Below are 12,103 nucleotides of genomic sequence, written 5' to 3' on the forward strand. Positions count from 1 at the left end.
CACGCGTATACCTACACCCATCGGCATTCGGTACCCGTGTTATTAAACGTCCGCGTGATCTTTTTCCATCGAGTCCCGCCGCGAGAGGTGGATCCCCACCGATACCGTACTATTCCGATCTCCGTATATAATCACGATTTACTTCGCATCTCAATACGGCGAAATCGTCCGCGTGTCCGAAGGGGTCTCGGGGGCCGCGTTTTCGAGCCAACTCCACTCGTATAATCGTCTCCTTCACCTCCTCCTCCTCCTCCTCCTCCTCCTTGGCGTCGCGTCGGTTCTCCTCGCTGCTCCCTCCTCGCGACGCAACGAAACGCGGTTTAAACGGCAATAGAATCGCCCCTGTTTAACGATAATCGTTCACTGGTATCCCTCTCTCGATTCGACGGTTTATCGAACGAATAAAGAGCGATCGCGACCGGTGAACGGGTTTTTCACCCGCGGTGCCGGCTCGAGAGGGCTTCGTCACCCCGGTTACACCGGCCGTCCCTCCGGGGTGCCCACGTGGGTGTAACGAAGACAAATCGCTCGCGTATTTGATTAATTCGCGGAGATCGGTGCTCCACCGGAGCCCAGGTCCCTCCAAGCCCTCCTGGCCCACACTCGTCCTCACTCCGCTCCTCCTTCTCTCCACCCTTTTCGCTCGTTTTCCTTGCCTCTGCCTTTCCCTTTCCTTCCTCTTTCCGCTCCTCTTCGCGTATTCGTCGACGTGCTTCGTGGATCGAATCGGGAGCGAGTTTTTGCCGCGGTAACTCGCCCGACCAACCAGACCGGCGAACCCGTAACGTACTCATTACCGATTCTCCCTCTCTCTCCCTTCTCCTCCTCTAAGCTCGTTCTCTTTCACGGACCATCTTTCGTTACGTATCGCGAGATTTGCCCCGTGAAAATACGCGTCCCGCGAGTCGCTTCCGTACGAGGACAGGGTGAGAAACTCTCTCCCTCTCTCTCTCTCTCTCTGAATCCTTGGGTATCGCATCAACGATGCGTATCCGATCGGTTCTCGTAATTTTCAATCACCGGAGAACGCAGATACGACGTAGCAGATTGCTTCTAATCTCTCAATCCGGCGAGTCGTTAACGAGAAAAGAGAAATTTGTTCCCCGGACTGGTCCCGGGAAGGATGGATTCGTCGTTGGTACGGCGACGATCGCGAATCGAACGATCGGAGAGCAGCAGTGAATGGTCGTCGCCGGCGGTGTGCGTGCGCGTAAACGCGCGTACACGTGCGCGAGTACACGCTTCGGATGGATCCTCGTAACACGCCTCGTAGCCGTGCAACACCTCGTATCCGCGCGACAACGCGGCCTCTGGCGTACCCACCGACAATGCCAGTGTCGGTAGAAACTCGTCGAGAGGCTCCCCGATTCAGAATAATCCTGGCTGCTGCTGCCTCCCCCCCACCTCCCTCCCTCCTTATTTACAACCTAGCCGCGTCTCCTTCTAGGCAACGAGTCCCGCTTATCCCCAGCATCCCTGCCTCGCGGTCTATCGCGAGGCCGTGTTCCTCGCGAGCGACGTCGTGCCAGCCCTTTTTATCCTCCCTGCCTACCTCTCTCTCTCTCTCTCTCTCTCAATCGCACAAATGGAATTCATTTCTAGTTCCTTGACTCCCGTTCCCGTCTGCTCCTTTTCCCTTCCATCCCTCGCGCGCTCCGTCCGGCTTTCTTGCGCGACGATACCCTTCCGCTCGGCTCGTTCTCACGTGGTGGTGAAGTTCGCGCGGGTGTAGAGAGGGTTACGCGTCGCGACGCGAAAGTTGGTTTCGCCACCCTCTGATAGAAAGCATAAACGAGCCGCCGACAGGGATAAGAACCGTCTAATTGATATCGAGCGTTCGCGGTTCGAATCGCGTGGAGTCGCATTCTCGTCTAGAAGAAAAGCCAGCGGGCAAACGTTCGCGGTCGCGTTAATAAACAGCGACGTTACGGCATGCGGCCAAGAAACCTTCCATTAGGTCGTTCGTTCGATCATCGCGTGCGGACCGGTAGTGTGTGGCGAAGTAAGAAACGATCGAACCCCGCTCCTGGCGATACCGCGTGCTCTCTAGCAGTTATCTCGCCGGATAGAGGTCCTCCTCGACGCCGCGTCCCCTTTACCCGGGTGTGCCCGGCTAATTTTCTCGCAGCTGCCGTCGCCGCCGTCGCCGCCGTCGCCGCGGCCACGTTTCTGCGTTCGCAAAATCGCGAACGATCGCGAAACTTATCGAGACTCCGCCACCGTTCTGTGTCTGTCTATTTATAGGAGCGGCGAACGAAACGCGCAACAAGAACCATTCGCTCGGTTAATTAGAAGCGGTAATTGCCAAAAGGGAGAGAACGCGACGGGTTTCGTTGACCAATTACAATCGAATCGCTGCCGGTTATACCGTTTTCGAGCGGCGGTGGTTATGCGGCGGAATAAGTGGTACGAAGCTCGAAATAATATATTCTTCTCTAAGCATCGCGTTTAATTGCTCGGGGATCGGACGTTGAAGAAGGGGACGAAGAAACGCGGGAGGGGAGAAAAAACCGGTGTACCGAGTTTCACAAGGAGGAACATTCCGGGTTAAGAAAACTCGCGATAAATTACAGACTGACGATTCGATCACGCCGTATAAGGACGTACGAGTACTCTTGCCTACGCTGCTGCTACGACGCTGTATACCTCACAGAGAGTTTCTCTTATTTTGCTAATTAGCTCGTAACGGGCCATCCCACTCGAGGTCGATCGGTGGCTGGTTCGCCGTGCCGGTCTCGCTCGTCTTCAGGGGCGGCACCGTTGCCGCGGTAGCCCCGGATCGCGTACCTACCTACCTACCTACCTACCTACCTACCTACCTACCTATACCTACATCAAAGTACGTGCATGCACTTGCTTACGTAGAGGTAAGTAGAAAGAGAGAGAGAGAGAGAAAGAGCGGCGCGCGCGTTTACGAGCGCCGAAGGAAACCTCGTAATCGCCTCCGGTGAACACTTTGTCACCTCGTTCCTTCTTTTCTCCGGGTCCGAAATGGTCCCGCGACCGGTCCGCCGGTCCATCGGCCACCGAATTACCAGCTATTCCGCTCTGAATAGGGATCCCGCGGGCCGGCCGTTTCGCGCGTTTGCGATTTCCACCGCGATCGATTTCGGAATGCTCCGGAGCCTACACACTCGGACCCGCCAATAAAAACCCGACCGTTTGCATAAATTCGTGGACTTTTAATTGGCCGGGGCAGCCTCGGCAATAGCGACGATCGAGATAGGCGCGATCGAGCTTGGCACCTACCGAAAACGATCGAATCACCCGTTCGTTAATTAGGGGAGCACCGGTGCTCCGATCAAATTTTAGAAATACTTCCTCTAGACTTCCATCCACCGCGCTCTCTCGGCGGGGCTGCGACTAAATAGAGAGGCTCGCGTCTCCCGTTCGTCATCTACCGTTTAAACGACCGTTCCATCGCCGGACGCCAGAAATACGATTGCGCGTGTCTCGAATTCCACGCGCCGCGGAACGACCGTCCAAAGTAGATTTACGAAAATCGTCCAACGGCCGAGGCTCGACGCGAACCTGTGACGTGCCTCGGCGAACCACCGCCCGACACTCTCCACGGCGCAACGAAAAACGACCTCGTAATTAAATAATGATGATTAGCCGCGAGTCGTGGTAGCGTCGAGCGACGCGACGAATGCGATGAAGAAGCGATACCGTGGTAAAGGTATGCTGTCGTTGACGGGGGTCCCGCTTCTCTCCCTTTCGCCGCCACGGCCATCTTTCCTTCTCCACCCCGTCCCGTCTCGCCTCGCCTCGCCTCTCGCTACGAGCTTCGTCCGCGGTTCCATTTAACGCGTCGACGCGCTTCGTCTATCGAAATCCCTATTTCCCGCCTCGCCTCCTTTCCATCTCGAAATTATGCACCCAACTTTGCCTACCATCCTCGCTGCTCGAACGCTGCTGCCGCTGCTGCTCGACCTCCGGGTTCCTCCGGTACGAGCGTGGCGAACGTGTTCGCGGCAACCACCGCACAATAGCGCAAGAAATGCAAGCATCGAGACCGGTAAACAAACGAATAGAGCATCGTACATGCGTAAAACGTCTCGGCGCACAGATGCGCACTAAATGGTTTGGCATGGCCGACGAGTCTACAGAAGGGAACGAGCGGAAGGTTCGGTTGCGGCGGGCGGCAAGAACGACAAGACAATGGACGGCGACAATAAGGTTGCGCAGCTTGCGAGCGAGCGAAAATAAAATTCTGCCCGACATTAACTACCGTTATCTATACAGTACCACGACGACGCGTCTACGTACGCCGTACGTATGTATATATATATATATATATATACATACGCGAAATTAGTAAACTCATCGAGGAGGACGCGATTCCGGACGCTCGAGAGAATTTCAAGATGCAGCAACGGGGGGATCTCGCGAGGCGAGCGAGGAAAGGATATCGGATCGGCGGGAGAGAAAAGATGTACGGATGCGCACGTGCATGTGCAGAGAGTCTAGACCGTGAGATGGTAAGCGGCGATAACGAGGCGGGCGATAAGAGTGGCGAGAAAGCGCATCATAGCTCGTGCTTGCATCCGTTCCGATTTTCGAGCAGCCGCGAGAGACTTTCTAGCTCGACGAGAGGGAATCCTCGAGCGTCCTCCGGCGCAGCAGCCGGGATGCTAATACGCGTCTCTTAATTCGACGCTGCGCCCGCTCACGAATACCTGGGCTCGGGTCATCGAGATCCGACGAGCGATCCCCCGGAATAGCTATCGTAACCGCGCGAACATCGCTTCTTAATTAACAGAAACGAATGCGCCCTCTCGGCCGAGCGAGCTTGCTGCGATTATCCGGCGACGGATTTGTATCAAATTTTGCGCGCAACCGTCGCCATGGGTGGGCCATCGACGTCCGCTACGAAGAGAATCGAGCGGTTAGATGAAATTCCGCGAACGGAGTTACGCAAATCAGACCGCAACCATTCGTCCTGGCGTACCGCAGCGAGCAAGAGAGAGAGAGAGAGAGAATGGACGCTATCTCGCCCCGCGAATCTCAGGACTCTCGGTTTAGGTTGGGAGGCTGGTTCCCCTCACGGGATGCAAAGTCGCACCGCATCGAGAGGAGAAGACGACGATGCCCGCGCGAAATTTGCAAGTCCGGCGAAAGCACGATGCGCGCACGAGACCGCACGCTCGCATCGAGTAGACCGGAGGTAGAAAAGATCCGAGGATCTCCGAGAAGAAGCGAAACAAAAGGGCCCGACGACCGAGAGGGGAGGCTGCTGTTGTCCGCCACGCGGAACACTCGCCCTTCCAACTGGAAACAGTTTTTTCAACTTTGATTTTTAATTCGAATCGCCTGAAACGCGGACGGTCCCAACGGCCAGAACCGACCACGAATTATATCTCCGGGTGTATCTTTATGGACACCTTTAAACGACGCCACTACCCGTTGATCTTTATATAGTGGCGTCGTTAAATTCGTTAAAGACTAACGATGTGCCGCTCGGATAAGATTAGGGCCCCGGGACGTGTCGCGGTCCTCCTCGAAAACTCGGGACCGGGCTTTTCCGAGCCGCGCGCGGGGAAAACGATATCCCGGCGACACTGATTTTTCGTTCGATCTACAAATTATCTCGGCTACACCGAACAAACACGTCCGCGCGGTCTATCGCGGCAATTACCAGGGTTGTCCGCCGCGTTCACCAATTAGAGGATTCGAGATGGGTCGTTCGAAGGCACGTCGCCGGCCCGGTATCTACGCGAGACAACTCTTTCAACGGGCGTTCTCCGTGTGTACGTACCGACCTCGATTATTCGGTTCGTGCCGTTCGATCGTATAAAGTCACCGCGGAAAGTTTAGCCGGCTGAAAACGAGACGCGAGCCCCCTCGGTTTCGGGGCTCCCTTTCCACGGGGTCCCCCTCGTGGAGGAGGGAAAGACGTGACGACGCTGGGAGCCCTCAAACCCGGCAAAGCGGTGATATTTAAAGCGTATGCAAAGAGTGCAGTTCTGTAGTAGCAGCATCTCTCGGTGGGAAGAAAGATGGAGGGAGGGAGAGAGGGAGAGAGAGAGAGAGGAAGAAAGAAAGGGAGGAGTAAAAAGTCTTGGACAATGGCGGCTTGCGTTCGGCTGCCCGGTATCCGACTCGCGACGATTTATGCGACCTCGACGACGGCAACGACGACGGCAACGACGACGACGACGACGACGATGGTCCACCTTCTCTCTCCCCATTCTTCTCGTCCTCCTCCTCCTCCTCCTCCTCCTTCACAGTCTCCTTCTCATCCTGTTCTGTTGTCTCGCGCGAACCAACCTTCTCGTTTCCTCCTCCATCGGCGACCGCCGCGCTCTCGATGCGCATTCTCCCTCGCAAGAATCCCAGGCTACGAAAAGTACCGAACGACGCTCGATCGAGAGCTACCACGTCGCTGGCGAGAGGGTACGCCTCTATTAGAGGTTGGCAGGCTCGAATCTCTACGATTTTTAGCGTCAACGCGCGGTGTCGCGGACACCTCCGCGGAGAGGACGGTCGAAAAGCCGAGAGAAAACTTGGGAGCGGCGGCTCGTTCCGCGGATAAGATAAGACCGGTCGTCTCTAGCCTCGAGACGCGATCACGGGCCAATGATTCTCTTCTCGGGTACCATAAACTCGGCCGTAAAACGAGGCGCGTTCCTCACTTTGTCGCCAGATTTTATGGAAGGATTGTACAGTCGTTCGTCCGTCGTACCTGGTGGAGCCCCGGCCCAATAAGAGGTTCGTCTACGTTGCTTTTAACGGGCCTCTCGCTTATTCCAGGATCGCCGCGCGGTTTTTCGTATATTCGAGAAAGAAACCAGGGTCCCCTTATCAAAACAGGTGCTCGTAAAGCGGCAATAACCGGGCCCCGAACGCTCCGTTCCGGCGGCGATCTGATAACGCGATCCGAGCGATTCGAGCGATTCGATGTTCCGCGGTAAATACGAAATTAATGAATACGGCGTTAACGTCCGCGCCGGTATCCCGGCCAATAATTATGCAAACGCGCGGCTAGAACGGAGGAGGAGGAGGAGGCGGCGGCGGCGGCGCATCGAGGACAGATGTCGCGAAAGAGGAACGCGAGGAGAAGCGCGCGAGCGGCAAATGAATCGCACCTGTGGCCAAAGATCGCCGCGTCGCGTCGCGTCGCTTCGGCTCGTCCGACTTTAATCTGATAATCTGATTGGCTACCGTGTGTCAAATATTGTGGGCCCGAGTGCCAGACCTCGATCTTCCGTGCGAACAGGTTCTCGTCGGGACGCGTGGCCGATTGCCGAATCCGCGCCGCGTCGCCTCCCGTCGATCGTCCCGATACCAGCGAATAAGTTCGAGCCTCGAGCTTCGTAACAGTTTACGAGAGGAACGCGGTCCTTCCTCCTCTACGCGATCGGAATTTATCTATGATCGCGATCGCGCGAGGAATTCGAGAAACGTGGTTCGCCCGGTAGGAGGACAGCGTTTCGCGACCGCTGTGAATCGGGGTCACGCGTTCGACGAGGTCAGAATGGGTTTCAACCCCAGATAGCAGCGCGCGGCCCACGTTCCGCCGGAGAGACTTCTTCTCCTTTTGCTCGTTCGATCGCGTGCGAAGGAACGCGAACGCGCGCGCGCGCGCGCGAACGAGACAAGAAAGAGAGAATTCGGATCGAAGAAGGAACGACGACTACGACGCAGACGACGACGACGCAGACGACGGCGACGACGACGACGACGACGAGGACGTCGTCGCTCGAACGGAGAAGGAATACACTGGAGGCTCGCGCGCATTGATATGCAACAGGCTGCATATGCGGGCCATGGCGGGCGAACAATACGACCACCGGTAAGGCACCATCGTGTAAACTATCCACCATTCTCAAGCCTATAACGTAGCGAACCGTGCCGGTCGATACGCCACGAGACACTTTACACGGTGCATCGAGTATATGGCGCGGTGAGCGCAGGTCGTGACGCGCCGTATCTTGCATCGGATGTACCACCAGTGTGGAAACACGGATACGTACCTCTCCCGCCTTTACCTTTCCCCACCGTACCCCCGTATTCCATCCGAGCGTCCACCCGTCCGCGACCTTACCCTTCTTCTCGCGCATTCTCCTCCTCCTCCTCCTCCTCCTCCTCCTCCTCCGTCGCCGCGCCACCTTTCCACGCTTCTCCGTTTCCATTTCCTTGTACCGTTCCCCGGCCGCGTTACTCGCCCGCGATCAACGCGAAATCAAAGGGATGCTGCCGTGGCTGCGAACTCTTTCGAAATGCCCCGAAGCCGTCGCGTATACCCGCACAATAGACTCTCTCTCCCCCGTGATGATTTACATGCCGACCGCTCGGTTACACCCCGCCTCGACCTAAGAAATGGCCATACACGTGGGCGTTCTCCCTACGTACCCGTCGCTGTCGCCGTCGCCGTGACGCGACTATGCTAACGCGGTAACGCCGCGCGTGGAATACGTTTCGCCGGCCGCTAAACCCCTCGCGTACGACGATTAAGCCCGGTATGCGGCTTTACCGTCGCCGGAAATCGATAAGAGAACCGCGACAACGCGGAAGAAATACGAAAGACCTACCTGAAGAGGACGACGGCGAGGACCCGGTCCCGTCCTTCACGCCACCGACGACGCTGTTCTGCGGCACGGTCTCCTCGACGGTCACCGTGTACCGTGGCTTCTCGCAGCTGGCGATCCTGTGCCCGGGCGAGGACGCGGTGACGCGGACCTCGGCGTCGAACACGCTCTTCAGCCCGGCAGCGTCCGTCGCGGTCACGTTCAACTGATGCAGCGGGGACCTTGACAATAAATTCGTCCTAGCGACCTGAAGTTCCCCGGTGTTGCGATCGATGTGGAATACGCCTGCCTCGTTCCCGTTCGTGATCCTGTACGCGACCTGCCCGAACAGACCAGCGTCCAAATCGGTCGCTATCAACCTCAGAATTGGCCCCTGTATCGGGCCGTCGGTCTTCACGGTCACGTTGTACTTTCTCGGCTCGAAGATCGGACGGTTGTCGTTCACGTCGGTCACTTGCACCCTGACGATGGCTACGGTGCTCAGGCCTCCTGAAATCACAATGCGGAGACAGATGCGAGATTAGAAGGGAGTTGGGAAGCACTGCGCGATGGAAGAAAAAAAAGTTTGTCGCTACGCGAACCGCTACGCGAATACCGAGCGATTATGTTTATTTCATTCCCCGGGTGAAATCCTCTTATCGAGCCAAATAACGTCGGGGGTATTAGCCGGCGTAGAGAACGAATCTACAGGGACGCTTGGGGAGCCGGTCGGTCGACATAAATCACCAGCGGCCCGTACCGTTGCCTTTTTTCACAGCCAATCAGCTACCCCTCTCTCTCTCTCTCCTTTTTTTCGCCTACTTCAAAGTTCATTCCTTCCGTTTTCCTCCTTCGCTTTCTACCCTTCGACGTCCCTCTCTGTCCCGCTGGCGTTATTCGAAGGAGCGTGCGTGCGTGCGTGCGTGCGTGCACGCGCGCGTGTCGACCGGGCCAGAGTTCTTACCCCAGGTGCCGCGCGCGGGGTAACGCGCTCGCGATAATATTTCAACTCGCGAGCGGAATTCCTTGGGAATACTCTAGCTGCGAGTCGCGTAAGCGCACTGGTGAAGTAACCGGACGGTGAAAAGAGAGGGGAAGGGAGAAAAGTCGGTTGCGGGTTGATAATTCGTTCGGCCGCTAAAGTATCGCCTCCCTTCGCGTAAGAGTGATATACGGCCCGACGAAAAGTAATAACGCGGTTCCGATCGTTATCCGTAAATCACGTTATTCGTCGAAGCCTAATCGCCGTGCCGCGATCCCTCTTCCTTTCGTCGGGCCACGGCGATAACCGTGTCTACGGATTAATTAATCGACGCGATACGCGATGGTGCGCGAGGTGCCGCGCCGGTGGCACGAGGACGAACGGACCGGTGCGAACGCGATAAAACGCGGACTCCTGGTTCGCCGAGCTGATTTAGGCGCAACCCTGGCGCAAGTGTTAATATTAAAGACAGTATGTAAAACGGGTAATCCGATGTTTAAACGGTTTACACCCGTAACTCATAGTAATATATGGACTTGGCCGTGCGGAGCTCGGAGCGCGAAGAGATTTATAGGTACGAATGTCATTGGAGTCATGCGTCAAGGGCCAGAGTCCCCTTTCCTCTTCTCTCCCCTCCTCTCCCCACGTTCTTCGTGCTTCTCGCTCCTCCTCCTCCTCCTCCTCCTCCTCCTCCTTCATCTTCTCCACCTTTTCCTTCGTTCGTTCGGCCACGACGACCGAAAGGAACGACGACGACGACGACGACGACGACGACGACGAGGAGGAGGCCGTTCTTCTCTCTTTCCGTCTCAATCTCTTTTCCTCTCACGGCGCCGTAGCATGTTCCGTACGACTCGGAGGTATCGAAATGCCGATCTTCGGGGCCGCCGCGATATTCGGCCACGCGAATTCCCTCTGAGAAATGCACCCCTAATTTCTCTATCGGCCGACTCCCCTTTCTTCTTCGACCGTCTCTCTCACGGTCTTTCCGCCTTCCGCCGGCCGAAACGATCCTCCGGCATTCCTCGCGCATCTGGACCTCGCAGATCGATCAAATTAACGATCGAATAAAACCGAGTAACCAGAAGTGAATGGGGACGCCGCTTCCTGGACGCGGGTCAACGACACTCGGACGCGTTTTCCGACCCTATCCCCCTGCTCCCCACGTTCACGTACGTACGTACGTACGGTACGTCCATCGGTAGAGACCGACCCTTTTAATTTCACGCGCTCGATCGTCCGGACGAGTCCTTTTTGAGGTTCGTGCTGGCGGAGGATACCTCCCGAAAGATTTATGCGGCCGGTGGTTGCCAGCGGTGCTCAACCAACGGGGCAGCCCCCGAAAATTCGAAACACAATCTTCTACAGCCTCCGCGGGACCGACCTGCCGGTAGATTTACGACGACCGACCGAGTAAGTCGATGAAATCACCGGGCTATCAGGAAGTTTCCATAACCGCGACGATCCTCGCCGGCTTCCCTCGCCGTTTCTGACCGTTGATCGTCGGACGTGCATCAAGATGCGCGAATCATTTCGCATGTACACCACGTAATGCGCAATTTCCAGAAATCAGATAACATCGAGGATGGCCATTCTTTCTTTCCTACTACGTCCCTCGAGATCGCGACGATACCCGCCAGCCGAAATCTTCGCAGATATTATCCGGTCGCTGCACGCGCGGTTCAACTCGCGAAACGGACGTTTCTCGGCGAATCGCTGGGAAATCCGAGGGTCTCGCAGGAAATCGCGGTTAGAAATCGTATTACAGGCTATTATTGGGAAGCGGTATATCCGTCGAGGAACACCCCCGGGGGGGGTGTCCGTCCGTGGTTAGCGTCTAGCAGCCGGCTCGATCGGTCGCACCTACCGCATCAGAACCGAGTGACTCGCACAAGGAAGTGGATGCACGCGCGCGTATCATCCGGCACGATTCAAAGCGGGACCACTCGCGGGTAATAATTATCGGCGTAGCTCTGCCGTTATCCGGCACCATTAAGACGATAATGCGCCGTGTTTCGATTATCGTTGCCCTTTCCAGCCGATGCTTATCGGCGAGCGCGTTCCCTCCACGGCTGGCGATAGATCTCCGACGCAGCCGTATGCAAATCGTCGAGGTCGTTCGGAAAATCGTCGTTCCCGACGAGTCGCGGGAGTAAAACTTCGCCATCGCGATAGCGCAGCCTGGACTCACTCGTGGCGTTGATTCGGCGTGTTTCGCGTAATCGCGTGCATCTCGGGAACCGGCAAAGTCGAACCGCGTCGCGGCTCGCGTTGCACCCCCTCGAGTCGTCGAATCCGCCTCGACGGGTGGTATAAATCACGCGAACCGTCGGGCTCTCTCGCGCGCACGAACGGTACCGACGAACGGACGACGGACAATCGTATCGATAACGAGCGACAATTACGGGGACGCGAGTTCTCTTCCTCTCTCGGCTGCCACTAATTTTCCTGTCGATTTTACATTTCCACCGATCGTCTCGTGGTACCTGTCGCAACGCCGATACCGGATCCTCCGGAGCGGATCGATGGACTTCAGTCATTGTCCTCGGTCGTAAGGGGAAACCTGGACGGAGGCTGTTGAAAATGGGCGCACCGTACGTAGGTACCACCG

General features: G+C 56.7%; 1 protein-coding gene across 3 annotated transcripts in view; it reads right to left on the reverse strand.

Moving 5' to 3' along the window:
- Positions 1–12,103, reverse strand: part of Ds (dachsous cadherin-related 1) — a 145,675-nt gene that overhangs the window by 22,493 nt on the left and 111,079 nt on the right. For all 3 annotated transcript variants that reach the window (XM_076910494.1, XM_076910497.1, XM_076910495.1), the window contains exon 3: positions 8,543–9,020. In XM_076910494.1, coding sequence (XP_076766609.1) covers positions 8,543–9,020 — 478 coding nt within the window. The remainder of the gene's footprint in view (positions 1–8,542; positions 9,021–12,103) is intronic.

The sequence above is a fragment of the Xylocopa sonorina genome, chromosome 2 (genome assembly GCF_050948175.1).
Source record: "Xylocopa sonorina isolate GNS202 chromosome 2, iyXylSono1_principal, whole genome shotgun sequence".
In the NCBI taxonomy this organism is placed as follows: Eukaryota; Metazoa; Arthropoda; class Insecta; order Hymenoptera; family Apidae; genus Xylocopa; species Xylocopa sonorina.